Genomic DNA, 15603 nt, shown 5'->3' with positions numbered 1-15603 from the left:
TAGAGAACACCCCTCGGGGAAGCGAGTGAAGTGTTCTCTTAAGATGGAGTTGACCACCAGACCACTCTAGATTATCCATACATGTACAGGAGCAATATTACAAAATGCACAAAATTATTTAACAGAATGGTGAATGCCAAATAGCTCTGTGACTTGTGTCTTATTCAGGTCCGCCCCCCCCCCCCCCCCCCCCAAGAGCTCTAACCATTTCTAACTTTTTGTAACAAGAGAAACTGACGCGTTTTGCAGTTTGTTTATATGCCATTTTGTAGTGATGAGCTGCACTTGTGGAAATCAATACAAAATGAGGCAGTGATAATAAATGACAGTGCTTCTGGAAAGATTGAATAATCCAATCCATGTGCCTCAAGATGATGACAAGTCAGTTGAAGATTGAATGAAACATTTGAATTTAAGTTTGAGTCATCAGGTTACAAAACAGTACTGTGTCAGCCATTGGTGACAAAAAGGTGTTATTAGCAAAGTTCCTGTTCCTTTAGGCAGAGCATTTACAATAGGACAAATCTTTAAGGTTGTTCTCTTAGGAGGTGTTCCTATATGCGGAGACTACTGTAATGGATTTAGTTTCCCAGGCATATTTGAATATTGGTTAATCACAGTGGGGTATTGCATAAAATTGAAGGTTACATTTCTAGAGGATTATGTGGTATGTACAAGAAAGAAGAAAGCAGCTAGTTTGGCACTATTAATCTTTGATCTAAATGGTGTAAATCGGGGTCTGAAACCACCTATGTGGAACCATCTGAAACCAAATGTATCCGATAACCAGACCTCATCCGTTTTTTGAGAAACATTCTGGTTTCTATGGAGACATCCATAACCCCTGTGACCTCATCCAACTTTCATTTAATTGAATGTACTGATAAATGTTTCATTTTGCACATTAATAATAAACAGGTTCTGATTTCATAGTTAAACCCAAAGTCTTATTTCACCCCAAACTGATTTCTTAATACCAGGGTTAAAACTGATTTCACCCGCCAAACATAAGGAAAAAAAAATGTAGTAACCAAAGATCTATGATAAGCTTTGTAATAAGTGTACTGAAAACAATTGTCATACCAACAAACTTTGAATAAAGGATTACCTGAACTTAAACACATTTTCTTTTCAAACGTGATGCAACAACAATTGCCTTAATTCAGCCTTCCCTTAATCTTAAAGTAGCTTTTCAGTGTGTACATAGAGGTCACTACAGCAGATGATTGATCTGTAGGAGCCACACAGGCCACCCTGCTTTGATACAGTAAGCATATGTAGTAAACAATGTGATTCTTCTAGCTTTCAAGTATACACACGGGCAGTTAGACGATGTTTATTGTTCCTCACACATGCAGAAATATATATTTAGTTACATCGCATTCATGTAGCAACATTCCACACAAACTAAAGAAAAAAAAACAAAGCTCTCTACCTTGAAACAGCAGAAAACAGGTCTGTTTGTATTCCAGTAAAAACATGTCTGCCTGCTTTTACATTGTAAGACTGTATTATAGTATTATTAATATTGTGTATACAATTGAAATTTGGCATATTGGTATACATATTAGGAGCTAAACCTTTATGTAACAAATGCATGTAACATATTTTTCTTTCCAATAAATATAAATATTATAAAAATGATAATACTTTTAATTCCAACTTTAGCCTATGAATTCGCTGAGTTACAATTAATTTCTGTATAGATTCATTTAAACGTATTCATTTCCTCAGCCATGCAATATTAGCACATTTCCCTGCAACTCTTGAATCTCAGACTTGGGAATACATACAAGATATGTGCAATACAAGCAGAGTTGCATAAAAGTCACATCATCTTTAAATATCTGGCACAATATTCTTAGAGGTGTTTTATTATATCACCCTTTGTTTACAGCATTTCAATATACCATGAAAACATATCAAACTGGTTAAGTTGATCACTTCTCATTTGAAAACGGTGCCTTAATGCTAGACGGTTTCAAACCACAACATTCTCGATTTGGTAACAGGGACAGACTAATTTTAGCTGGTGTCCATTGTTTCCGTGTCGGCGGTGGAGGAGATGGTGTCCTTCTGAATGCTTTCAAAGATGGAAGCCATTTCGCTGTTGGCCCTGATCTGGGAGGTAAAGTCTGACATGACAGAACTCTTCTGTGCCTCTGCGATGGTGAGCAGGGCTGCTACAGCCCGCATGGCCGAGCGTTTCAGCTCATCCTGCTTCTCAAATTCCTGCTTTACCGAGCCAGCCTTCACCTGCAATGCAACACAGCTGGGCTTTACAGGGGCTCTTTATGGCATCCTGGCATTTATTCTGTAATATAGAAAAGCTGCATCTCCCTCTTGCAAGCCAGTAGATCTTCAATACTAGGTGGCCTTTCAGCTTTTTTTTCAGGGTTAATGCAAGTGTTTTTAATGTCCAACCATGCCTTGTATTTAATTACTTTGCAAAACAGTAAGAAACCATATATGTTTATCATTACAAATCTGAACCACGTTTCTACAGTAAACTGCGTTAACCAGTTTTTTTATACTATTTGAACATGTATTTTTACCATAGGCTTTCTGTATGCAACAAGTAAAACTGTACAGGGGATAGATACATCAGGCAATTTGGGACAGGCCAGCAATTAGTAATTGATGTAACCATTGTGACTTGTTTGATTTAGAATGGCATGCAAGTTTGTATTGTTTGTTTGCTTGTGATGTAAATTGCAGTATTATATTTTTATAACAGGCCCTATTCATAAAACTTAACAGTGTTTTACTGTGATGAATATTCTGTTATGGACTATTTGTAGTCCATTCAAATCATGTCACATTGTGACCTTTCATAAACCCTGCCTCCCAATTACTCTGCATTTATATCGACAGGGAGTAGGTGGGTTTGGTAGAGTTGAAAGGTCACATTGTCACATGATTTGAAGCCCAAAGCAAGTTCAAAGCCAGGTAAATAGAAACACTGAACATCCTACCTTTGTGGTGCAGGTTGTTCTAAGTGGTTCCACCAGTCGGTCCAGTCTTTGCATGACAGCACTGGGGCACATGGCAGACAAGCGTGCCAGCATAATGAATGTCAGCATCTAAACAAGAGAAAGAGGTCCAGATCCGATGAAGGTCATGGATACTGTATCATGGTCTTGTAATGTGTAACATTCTAAACATACCATTACAGTTTATTACTACTGCATACAATGCAAAAACAACCACTTACCTTGTAACATAGCCATTACAAGGACAATGCGACAAATACATTGTATGGTCTGCCATGCAGGAATTTCATTAGAAATGCACAGTAATATAAGAATTTGAAAGGGGAATTGATGTTCAGATTTTGTGCACGTTTCTGTTGGGTATATGTGTAAAATGCAGTACAGTAAACAGAGATGCGCCGCCTCATTAGATATAAAGTAGGTGTTTTGCTGCGTTATACCCTGATATCATAGTGATCTTTCAACCCATCTTCCACATGGTTCAGGTATTCGAAGATATCCAGCCGATCCAGACAGCTATCCAGGAGGGTGTACATGCACTCAAAGGCAGCTTTTCTCACATCCAGGCCATCGTCCACTGTGTGTCTGAAAGGGCCCATTTCCACCTAGAAACAGTGTCACAGTCACCAAATGGGTTTTCATTCAAAACACTAAACTTGTTCCCAGCAATGTAGTACATTGGTGCCAAATGCACTTTCCTTTCACTAGATGACAGGTTTCTGGTTTTTTTTTTTCATTGCCAGTTAAAGAGTGAGTAGCAGGATTCAGAAAAATACAGCATTACACGACCCCACGTGTTGCAACCACTGTTTAAATAACATACCCACACTTTTTCTTTTCATTGTTAACATCCTGACAACTTTTTACACTTAGAACTTTAAAGTCAGTTTCAAAGCTCTTTTAAAAATGGCCGCTCTCAGACATTTTGAAAAGAGCTTTAAAGTTATAAGTGTAAAATGTTGTCAGGATGTTAATGAAAAGAAAAATGACAGGTATGTTATTTAAACAGTTGTAGCAACACATGGGGACATATAATGCTCTATTTTTCAGAACCCCACTACTTACTCTTTAAGCAAACTGTTTTTTTATGCGATCAGCAAGATCCAGGAATTTTATTCAATCTAGCTTTCATTTATCATTACACATGTTAGCAAATGGAGCACTAATGGGAATACCTTGATTCTGTCATTCTTTTGTTGGGTTTGAAGCCATGCAAAATTCCAAAATGAGATCCAGTAAAAAAATATATGTAGCATTGAAAACCTTAACATAAGAGCATAAGAAACTTTAGAAACGAGAGGAGACCATGTGGCCCATCAAAGCTTGTTCGATTCCTAGTAGCTGACTGATCTCCAAATTAGGTCTTAAAGGACCCAACAATATGATCTGGTAGCCCATGAAGTGTGTCCTACATAGTTGTGCTTCATGCAGTGTTGTTTTTACAGAATTGATTTGCATGATGCATCTGTGTGGGCTCTCACCATGCTGTACATACCTCCCGAATGAGATCCTTTCTGATTTTGGTTTCGTTGTAGAGATGGGGAAGCACACTGTCCAAGTGGTCTCGGATTAAGGAAGGCTTGTTGTGAGCGGCAGAGTTAAACATCACCAAGGCCACACGTCTGACATTCAGATCAGGGTCTTGTAATGTCTTCAGGAAATCCCCTTGAGAAAATGAATGTGAAAATCACATTGCTCTATGTTAAGCCTCCTCATCAGGATTGTATTGAATAAGTACTGCACATGAGTTCAAGAAGACTTACCTATGCATCCCTTTAAAAGTGCATCTATTGGCAGAAGCTGGTCTGTAATAGTAAACTTTATTGCAGTGACTACTGTGCTCCGGGTATATGGTGAACCTGGAATATAAAAGATGCTACTTTTATAAAACTGGACACAATCCAAACTCATCATAGTGTTTATCAAGTTCAGTGGGCGATGGATTACCATACAAGGATGCTAAACTAAATATGAGTGCTGCATATGCTACCCTTGTATTTCTTTACCACATATACAGCACCTCTGCTTAATTTAATATCCCTGTATAGTAATTGATACAGTCGGCATCAAATAAATAAACTTGATGAGCAGAGTTAAGAATACTTTTTGGCTCCTTTGTCATGGAAAAAAAATAATAAACTCACTTGATTTATTGGTGACATGAACTGAATTCTGTTAGCAAAATCATTACATCTATCTATCATGACCAGATAGATGATTAGCCATAGCGTTCATTTTTCACTATTATTACCTGAAGTCAGCTGTTTCTTTAGCCTGGGAAGTAACTGGGCAGGATTTACAAGGGTGAGTTTTCCCAGACACTCTGCCACCACATTGCGTGTCCCCTCCTCCGAACACTCGCAGTGCTTGAACAGCAAGGTCCAGATGTCCTCCACATAAGGCTTCAAGGCCTCCGCAGAAGAAGAGCTGATGACCTCTTTTAAGGAGTGAAGAAGCAGGTACTGTCTCTTTGGTTGACTTCCAATCTCATTTAGCATGAAGGGAAGGTATTCATTCAGGTTCCCCACACAAATGTTTCCTAAAGCATAAGATGCAGCCGATTTAACTTCTTCGTTTGGGGAAGAAAATGCCTCAAGGATGACTGTTTTGAGCTCTTTCTGTCCACAAAGGTTCATAGTACGTCCTACCTCAGCCAGACAAAGGAAAGCCAGTATTCTCACCGAGTCAGACGACTTTGTGTTCTTAACATCTTGAATGAAGTGATTGACCATATTTATTGCTTCCTTCGGACAGGTTGAAGAAAGAGCTGCCACACACTTCGCCACAGAGTAGTAGGACTGTCTGTGCATAATGGTAGATCCACCAGACTTTTGGGAGCCATAGAAAGGACCTGTTAGATGTTTCAGAAGCTCATTGAAACCCATGTTAGCTGCTTTGGTTACAACCAAAGCTTGGAAGAAATCTAGAATGGCATTCATTGCTCCTCCCTGTAGTAATGGGGAATGAACCAAATTAAAGACTTCAGGCAAAGCAGACCCACTGATCTTGGACAAAGAGGAAGGACAGACCTTTGTCAAGCAGCTGAGAAGCATTATAGCCACTTGTGAAATATGCATATCATTTTCCCCAATCAAAGACGGAAGCTCACTAAGAACAGATTCAATCATGGCGGGCTTGAGGCAGTCGCTATAGTTCTTAATTATGATGTCCAAAGCAATTAAAGTCATTAGTTTTAAGGCACGGTGATTCTTTCTTAAGAAAGAGGCCAATATGGGTACCCCTTCAGAAAGAACTGGCCTAAGATCTATTTTCAGAGAGGAACCTGCAATCAAAGTTAGTGTCTTTACAGTTGTCAGTCTTGTGATTTCATTTTTGAGTCTTTCAAGAAATATCTTTAGAGTAGGCTGCAGGTCTCCACCCAGTTGGTCGCCAAGGTTGCAGATAATCTGACCCATGCAGGAGATGGCTCGTTCCTTAACCTCTTGGTCTATATCTGCAGCTTTGAGTCTCTTCAAAGTGCTTGAAAATAAATCTTTCACGTATGGCTTTGAGTCAAAGGAGGAGGGCTTTTCCAGTGGTCGAATGACCTTCACAAGCTGCTGGGTTACCAGTAGAGCCTCTGAAGTGATCTTGTAGAAGGGGTCCCCAATGCAGGCCACCACAGGGGGCAGGATCACCTTGATGTGAGGATGCAAAGTTTCAGGAGGGTGGTTACAAAGAATGACAGTCAAGAAGGACAGGCTGTCAATCTTCATGTTCGAGGAACTAGACTTGTCAGTTAGAGAGTACACAATGCCTAAGAAAATGAACAAAAAATTGTAAGCCAACAGTTTTTTTTTCCAACTTGATGTCTGAGTTACCCTAGAAGATAGAGAGCTGTCCTGCACTAGTACATTCTTCTTTAAAATGTATTTTGATTTGTGCTGTGCTACTGCTTTCATCTAAATAATCTTTTTTGTTGCATAAAACATCAGTTCTTTTTTAAGGGCTATAGCTTTAAAGGCTAAAAACAAACCATAGTAGACTCTGGTCGGACATCAGAATTGTATCAAACAGGTATTAAAAATGAAACTTCTTGTTGAAATTAGTGCATCATTTTATAATCTTATGATTGAGTGTTTAAGGTTCTGGATGAACTACTCACTGTACATGCCTTGAATTTACCTGGTATTAAGGCTGGTATATGATCTGCCAGAGCTCCTGGTAGCACATTTGCCAGCTCTGTGAGAAGACATAAGCAGCCTTGTCTAGATTTAATACTTTTCTCCTTCAGCTGTTTGTGTAAGGCTTTCACAACATTTGGAACCTGTAAAAATGAATCGTCACTTTCAAAATAATAAAAGTTCAGTGTTAGAGTTGATATGGATCACAGGAAATTTCATTGAGACATAAGCGGTTGTGGTGTTGGGTCCCAGTGGGACTGAGCCTGCCTGGACCCAATCCCAATCAACCCACCTCATATAAAACATTAAAAACGTTTAATGTATTTGATTCTAGCCATGTCAATGTCCTTGGGTATTGTAGCCGCACAAACAAGCATCTGTAAAAGTGTTTTCCCCAGTGTTTTTCGATTATTTTGTCTCAAAGTCTAATGACATCTAGGGTTGGCTTTGGACAACATGCTGTCAGTACTTTGATGGAAGGCCTCCAATGAACAGCAGGTGCTGCATGAAGTTGTGTTGGTTGCTCAGTAGGAGACACTCATCAAGTTCTCCAGCATGGTGTTAGGGGTCACTTATCTGTGTTCAGAAAAGATAATACAAGGTCCTTCTTACTTGGGGAACTTTATGAAGAAGGGCAGGGATGATAACGCTGGTGTACTGGTAAAATTCCTGGGCTATGATCTGGCTACATTTCTCATTGGCCCATCCAACCACGACAATGAAAAGTTGCATCTCAGTGGATCTATCAAGTTCTAAATAAACCCCACCCTCTGCAGTACTCAACATGCAAACTCTACTGACCTGGCTCTTGAGCATTGTAAGAGAGGAGTCTTCCTTCCCCATGATGTCTGATGACTGCAGCCAGCCCTGCATGGGTCGTGTTTGTTTCAACAGGGACATGTAAGCCAGGAAGATATCTGCCTTGACGTTCTCTTCTCGTTCCTTGAACCTGGCGATGAGGGCGGGCGACACTGTCTTGTAGAAGTCCTGCAGCATGTCGTGCCGCGTGCTCATCACGGCCTCCAGGCACTTCACTGAGGACCGCCGGACCTTCCAGCTCATGTCGTCATCATCACTGTACTCGTCACCTGTCTCTAAAGTGGGAAATAAGGCTTATTATTGTGTCTAAAATGTAGGGATTCAGTTGTGTTGCATAAACATCTACATTTCCCAATCTATATTGATTTGACATTACATATTTGGGACACTGGACACTTCCTAACCTAATAGTAAGCCCTACAATATCCTCTTCAATAACTTTACTGTTTCAGAGAAATTGAGTTGATGTATTTTAGCAGCATCCAGAAAATGTAGGTTGCCTTGCAGGTGAATGTCATTCTGAGAACATAAGTTTCATGCATCAAGAAATCACTCATCCGAGCAGTATTTTTGGTACCCTGTCAGAATAAGTCTCTCTTATTGCACCTATATCTTGTCAGATTGTACTTCAATCATGTAAAAAAAGTAAACTTGCTCAAATGCTTCCAATTTGTATTGATGCAATCCTAAATGTTTTAATGGAATTATTTTGTCTGAACCAAAAATATAGTTTCAATGTGAATAAAAGAAAAACATGTTCAAAACTGGTGTTCTAATGTGATCACAATTCACCTTCATCTTCCTCATCCCCACTTTCTGTGTCCATCGCATTGTCATCGTCCTCCTCGTCATTGTCGTAGTTGTAATTGGGGTCGTAGGTGATGTACTTGAGGCACAGTCCAATCACAGTAGGGATATGGGGAGACATTTCCTTTGGGCACCTTTGATTAAACAAAAATCAATCTCCAATGAGATCTGTAGTTAGCTGACTGGCTAACGGCTGCAAGAAGGGAATGTAGGTACAGTAGGTTTGATTCTCAAATGAGCGACAGAAGGCCAGTAAGGTTATGTGTCTCTATGCTTTTTTTACTTCCTCCCCCTAATTTGGAAGATTCATTGCTGTACTCAACACAGCTCTTTCCTTTTCTTCCCATTTAGCTTGTGTGGATCAATACTTGCAACATGTTTATTTTTAATACTGTGTAGCACTGCACTACCATTGACTTACGTGAAATTCCTATGGTGACAGACAATACGTCTCCTTTCAATTCTTCTTGTTCAAACTAATATAGCAACACTAAGACCATCTGGTCTACATAAAATCCTAAATGGTATAAAGTTAAACACAAGTCACGACTTCAAACTGAGCACAGAGATTAGGATGAGAGGACAGAAATGGAAGCTGGAATAGTATAAGTAAGTTTAGATCAGAAGTTAGGAAGCACTTTATTAGTTATAAATGCAAGGAATAGCCTACCAGGTGAAGTAGTAGCATAAAAAACCACTAGGGACATTAAAAAACAATTTAATTCTGTATTGTCAAATGAGATTCCCATAATAGGGTAAAAATGATGTGATGTGACAAGCGTTGATGGGCCAAACATTCTTTTGTCATTCCCAAACTTTCCTTATGTTCCTATGTTCTCATTAAGTGACACTTTATATAATACACAACATATGTAAACGTGCTTCTAATTTGGGTGACTATTATTGATTATGCATCCTACCTTCGAACAAATGACTCAAACGCCTGGAAGCAGTATTCTCTGAGTTCATCATCCTCCACATTACAGAACTTCACCAGCACTGGAATGATCTTCTCCAGGTGCTCTCCTAATACACAGGCAGTCAGAAACAATACAACATATTCATGCTTATTCCTGATACTGCCCCCTGTAAGGGATAGCTTATGACACTGACCACTTATAAGGCTTTATCAATTAAAGGGTTTGCGATATCTGGAATCGTTTTGGCATTGTTAATGAGCCACAGCTAAAAAACCTTCCTTGTACTGAGAGGTATTCTTTAAATTGGTTTTATATTTGTCAATGGGCAACACGATTTTACCTACTTGCAGTTTGTTTTAGTAGCATGTTGTTTTTAAATATAAGTTGCTAAAATCATTTTATGAGCCTCAAGCCAATTCAAACAAATGATAAACTTACCGAAAAATGTGCACCTCAGCAACACGCAGTATATTTTTATGAACATTTTCCTTCTCAGAGGAATGCAGTATACCTGCTCCTTCAAGCAAGACAAAAGCAAAGCTCCGAAATGATCAAGAAGTTTGCAAGGTGCATTCTTACCAACTCTGTGTCCAGCCTGCCTGCTGATGGCCGCCAAACACTGGATGTAGGTGCGGGTTGTGGAGGTGGACTCGTTCCTGGAGAGCTCTGTGAGGAGGTGCTTCATCAGCTCTGTGAAGATCGCCGCGCTGCAGCTGGGCACCAGGTGACTGAGGGCGATGATGGCCCTCTTCCTCACTGCCAGTCTGGGGCTGGTGAGCTGGGGCAGCAGGCAGCTCAGTATGGGCGAGTGGAAGGAGATCAGAGTACTGCCTAACCTGCAGGGAGCAGGTTTGTGCCAAGACATGATAGCAGGATTAATTCACTGAGAAGCAACATCTTTTTTGTCCTGTGTCCTATAGGTAGGGTTAGCTGGTGAGGGGGTTAATTCACTAACCTCTCAGGCCTTTCACCTCTGGAAGCCTAGGTTTGAATCCAACTTATGTTCAAGGACAAGTGAAATGTGTCTGGGGGTTTAGTCAAGCCGCCAAATCAGAAAAAAAAAAACACTAATTTGGCACAATCACCGGCCTCTGCTTGAGAGATTAATTGGCAAAGAACTGATAGACTGACAGATTGACTGATAGAATACATGATAGTCATAAGACCACACCTCTGTGAGGGACACAATTGAAATGGCTTGTACAGTAATATAATTGTGTGATGAAAATATACAAACCCACTGTACAGCACTCTACCATGCTCCCTTCCCGTGAAGTCAAGCCTAGCTCCTCTCCTGTGGAGTCCCTGCCTACCTGCTCAGCATTTCGGAGAGGATATCCAAAGCCTCCAGCTGCACTGACACATCCTCCTGCTTGCTGATGGCTCCAGTCAGCTGGGCTGTGATTTTCTTGCACACATTCGCAGTCAGAGCCGACCCTGCAGTGTGAAAGCCTTGATTACACCGTGTAACAATTTTTTTTTTTTTTTTTGGTTCCTGGGTAGTAAGTGTTATTTCCTAATTGCTTATGCCTCAAAAGTATAGAAAATGGCTATTATTCCCCACAAACTTTGCTTTTGTGACCAGGACAGTGATATTTTGAAATTTACCTATTTTCCAGAACATTCCAGATAGATTCAGTGCTGAGTAAACTTGGAGTAACTTCTAGAACTTTCTAGAACTTTCCAGTAATATAAATAGTAGTATAAATACAGGGACCTTAAGCCCACCAGTTCAGTTTAGTTCCAGCTGCCTAAGTGGATACATATCTGCATTTTTCTGAGATGGCATCAAGGTCATAGGAGACTTCAAAATGGTGGCATTCCTGATGGGTCTCCAAGGCGGTTTTACCAAGTTTCCCTGCTATCTTTGCCTTTGGGACAGCAGGGACACCAAGGCGCACTACCACAGGCGGGACTGGCCACAGCGGACCGAGTTCTCTGGGGAGGAACAATGTCAAGTGGGAGCCACTGGTGGACCCCCGGAAGGTGCTGATGCCACCACTGCACATCAAATTGGGCCTTATGAAACAATTTGTCAGAGCTCTAGATAAGGAGTCGGCAGCCTTCAAGTACCTTCAAGACTTCTTCCCTAAGCCGTCTGAGGCAAAGGTCAAAGCCGGTGTCTTCGTCGGACCACAGATAAAGAAGATCCTGGAGTGCAATGAATTCCCCAAGAAGCTCACTATTAAGGAGAAAGCGGCTTGGAACAGCTTTGTCGCAGTGGTTCGGGGCTTCCTGGGCAATCACAAGGCCGAAAACTATGTGGAGCTGGTTGAGACTCTGGTGAAGAACTACAGCACAGTGGGCTGTAGGATGTCCCTCAAAGTCCATATCCTTGATGCTCATCTTGATAAATTCAAGGAGAACATGGGAGCATACTCGGAGGAGCAAGGCGAGCGCTTCCACCAGGATATACTGGACTTTGAACGCCGCTACCAAGGACAGTATAACGAGAACATGATGGGAGACTACATTTGGGGGCTGATTCGTGAAAGTGATTTACAGTATAATCGTAAATCTCGAAAAACTACTCACTTCTAAATCTTTTGTAGTCATTTTTGTATTACTTTAGTATAAATACATGTTAATTTGGATTCATATGTTGTTTTTGTCTGACTTTATGTGAACGAAAAGACGAAAATATCACTGTCCTGGTCACAAAAGCAAAGTTTGTGGGGAATAATAGCCATTTTCTATACTTTTGAGGCATAAGCAATTAGGAAATAACACTTACTACCCAGGAACAAAAATTGTGTTACATAGTGTTATTAAGGCTGGCTAACACATATAGCAGGGTTTTCTTCTATGAGGCTATTTCATATTTCATATAACCCACAACACTACATGGGACCCATACAAAAAACACTACATTATTGTTCTATCCAAATGAATATGGCATTCAGAGTATCACATTCATCACACAGAAGTAGAGTAGAAGTAGTTTTTGGATGGTACTGTAGTACAATACTCTTACAGAAACTGAGGTTTCATTCAGCAATCCGGTCCCATGTAGAATACGTCTGGTTAATGACAAGGCATGAGCATAGGACAGCAGGCCAGTTCTTACCAGTGGAGGCTGGAGGAAGCTCTGCGATTACTGTTTTCAGGCCCATACTGGAACTGTCCCGCAGCTGCTCCTTGTCTGACAGCATGTTTGTACACAGCATGTCTACGATGGTCTCAACCTGGTACTCCTTCACCTTGCCTACCAGTGGGCCCAGACTAGAGAGACAAAAGAGCACATCACACTGAAAAACTAATGTGAGTCAGAATTTTACAAATTGTAGCCATTTTTTATCCCAAAGTCCCTGTTAGAAAGATCTTGGGCACTGACAGACACTACAGTAAGCATATAAATACATATTGCTTTACTCGTATACCTTATGAGAGAAATGGATTATCCCCAACCCTGAATTAGTGGAAATACAAGACAGTGTAGTGCATTGTGGTCCACTCACCATTTGACAGCCAGGTTCTGTACCTCTCCATTCTTGTCTTCCAATAGTTTTAGGAGCATTGTGACCACCTTGTTCTCACTGTCTTCATCCAGCTTTATAGAGTCCTTCTGCAACTCTGCCATCAAATCATTGGTGGCCATAAACCTGCAAATTAAAGAACCAAGTTACTGGAGCACTATTAAGTTTAGATAAACACTTTGACATGAACTCAGGCCATTAGACTACCCTTTAAACCTTATTCAATCACAAAGGACACTCTCTGATTGGTGAGTTATATGTCACGTATATTGAGCATACCCCCGGAACTGCTGTCAGTGGCTTGTTCATCTGCTGCAGTAGAACTATGTCACTCCACAAACCTAACAAACACTTAATGGCTTCACTGCATTTGATGGTTATTTAGAATCAGTGCCTCGTGAATTGAATTGCTAGGCTGCCGATACAGACTGACACAACACTATATATTTGAAAGAGGTCCTTGGTTTCTTCTCATCATTCACATTCTGGGATACAGGATAGATAATCCCACTTTACCACAGAAGGCCATATTTTCAAAGCGTTTACTCCAGTTTTTAATGAATTCCTATTTTTTGAACGAGGTAAAACAGCTGTTAATTTTACAAAGCTAGAACCAAATAACTAAATGATATAAAACAAGTTCTCTTCAGCACTCTCATCGTGTCTGACTCTCATTTTGTAGCATTAACATCTCCTTTCAAAAATAGAAGCGAATAAAAAAATGGAGGGAGCACTTTGAGAATATGGCCCATAGTTTCCTGTGGGCTGCATATCTTAAAGCAAGTGCAAAGACCAAGGTGGAATAAAATTGTAACAGTATAAAACTAGCATGAAACTTCCCAGAATAATAATTAAAATGCTCCTCCCTGTAACACATTAGTGGTACTTGTATACCTTTACAATTGTTTTATTTTTAGCAGAGCATTTTCCTTTGTACAGTACTTTTTTGTGACAGGAAAAACAGCTTCACAAAAATGAACAGCGACCCCCGACAATGTTGTAATGTGAATGAGAGGTTATTACATATTTTTAGTTCTTTCAGTAAGGTCCTGGACTGTGTCACTGCAGCTACTATGGCAACAGAGTGAACATTTAGGAAATAACTAAATACATTTCCTTTGCCAGAACAGCAACCGTGATATAATGTACTCACAGCAGTTTTTGACTCTCTTTGAGGCTAGTCAATATTAGGAATCATTTATAATGTTTGGGGAATGCATCCAGGAAAGTATACATTCATGTAACTACTAGACCCTATTATTAGTTGTACCAAACACAAAATGTTAGAGTTGTCTGATAATACTCAATGTATTTCACATGAAAATTACTTTATACAACAAAATACTTACAGACCCTGCAGTATACCACAATCATGCTCAGTTTTACACAATAATACACTACTTGTTATGTGTTCATTACATTCTGTCCCAGTTTAGACTTCTGTTTCCTCTACTTTATCAGAAACCAGACCTTGTTGACAGTTTGGTTTGTTTAGATTCTCCAAAGATCGTAAGCACTCACGCTATACTGCTAAATAATCATGCTCTTAGCAGGCTTAACATTACATCTTCAAGCTGTGTTACAGCTACAGAAACAGAACCGAATCCCCTGTTGTTTTCTGCTAAATCTTTGTAGTCTTTTGTTTCTGTAGTAGTCTGACATCATTTTACATTTAACACTCACAGAGTTGACATTTTCCACATTCCAGAGTTTAGAAGGTAAATAAACGTATTTAATCTGAACACATTACTTTTAAAAAGGTATGCTGCACATCATTCAGATTTAAAAGACATAAGTAAAATGAAGCTTTACGTCCATAACGTTAAGGAGAGTTAATGTTCTTAGAGAGTTAGCGAGTTTGTTTTCCATCGTGTACAACAGTTGTACAGTACAGTAAAAAATATGTAAAAGTCTATTCCAATTGTTGTTTTTTAGTACTGAAATATTAAAACGGTTTAATAAGATATATAAACTCCTGTCATGCTGCATAGCTATCGTACATCAAATATGCTTAATGTTCCACGCTCATTTCTATATTATCTCATGCTGATATAAAGACACCCCGGAGTTATTATTGAACTATGCAAACTAATGCAATTGTAAGCAGCCCTCTTACCTAAAATCTTTGTCAGTGGATGTCATTTTCTCCAGCAGGTTGGAGATATGATAGGACACACTGGCCATCTTTTGATTGTAAACGCGGTATTATTTTGCAAATGCAAATGTCTTCAATTTAAGTTTTGAAATTACGAATTGAGATGAGGTTTCTGTTTACATGGAGAATATGGCGAGAGAGGGCAAGAGTGACGTTTTCAGGGTTAGAACTCACTGGAAAACCTGATACTGTGTACTGGACTGTGATATAAATAGACACAAAAAGTAAAATTAACTTTTTGAGAGTGCCAGCTAGTGGAATCTATGTGTATTGAAACACCACACTGTGCACAGATTTTTAAAATTGTTT

General features: G+C 39.8%; 1 protein-coding gene across 1 annotated transcript; it reads right to left on the bottom strand.

The window, feature by feature from the left end:
• Positions 1-1322: 1322 nt before the first annotated feature.
• LOC117413728 (cullin-associated NEDD8-dissociated protein 1-like) lies at positions 1323-15511 on the bottom strand. The gene is made up of 15 exons (XM_034023022.3): positions 15256-15511; positions 13122-13265; positions 12731-12885; positions 10977-11100; positions 10243-10499; positions 9664-9769; positions 8729-8877; positions 7919-8211; positions 7119-7260; positions 5245-6750; positions 4757-4852; positions 4489-4658; positions 3434-3598; positions 2976-3083; positions 1323-2256 (listed from the first exon to the last, which is right to left on the bottom strand). Exons 1-15 carry the CDS (start codon positions 15321-15323, stop codon positions 2026-2028), a joined length of 3714 nt encoding a protein of 1237 aa, XP_033878913.3. The 5' UTR covers positions 15324-15511; the 3' UTR covers positions 1323-2025.
• Between the last annotated feature and the right edge of the window lie 92 nt (positions 15512-15603).

Source organism: Acipenser ruthenus, chromosome 25, assembly GCF_902713425.1.
Source record: "Acipenser ruthenus chromosome 25, fAciRut3.2 maternal haplotype, whole genome shotgun sequence".
Classification (NCBI taxonomy): Eukaryota; Metazoa; Chordata; class Actinopteri; order Acipenseriformes; family Acipenseridae; genus Acipenser; species Acipenser ruthenus.
Note: the sequence above shows the minus strand (reverse complement) of the source record. Positions and strands in the feature narration are given on the sequence as shown.

Excerpts from the sequence above, each read along its gene's own strand:
- LOC117413728 (XM_034023022.3), bottom strand. The coding sequence starts at position 15,323 with ATGGCCAGTGTGTCCTATCATATCTCCAACCTGCTGGAGAAAATGACA. Across the intron at positions 9,770-10,242 it reads GCAGGCTGGACACAGAGTTG|GAGAGCACCTGGAGAAGATC; the intron begins GTAAGAATGCAC and ends CCTGTGTATTAG. Across the intron at positions 8,212-8,728 it reads TGGGGATGAGGAAGATGAAG|AGACAGGTGACGAGTACAGT; the intron begins GTGAATTGTGAT and ends TTCCCACTTTAG.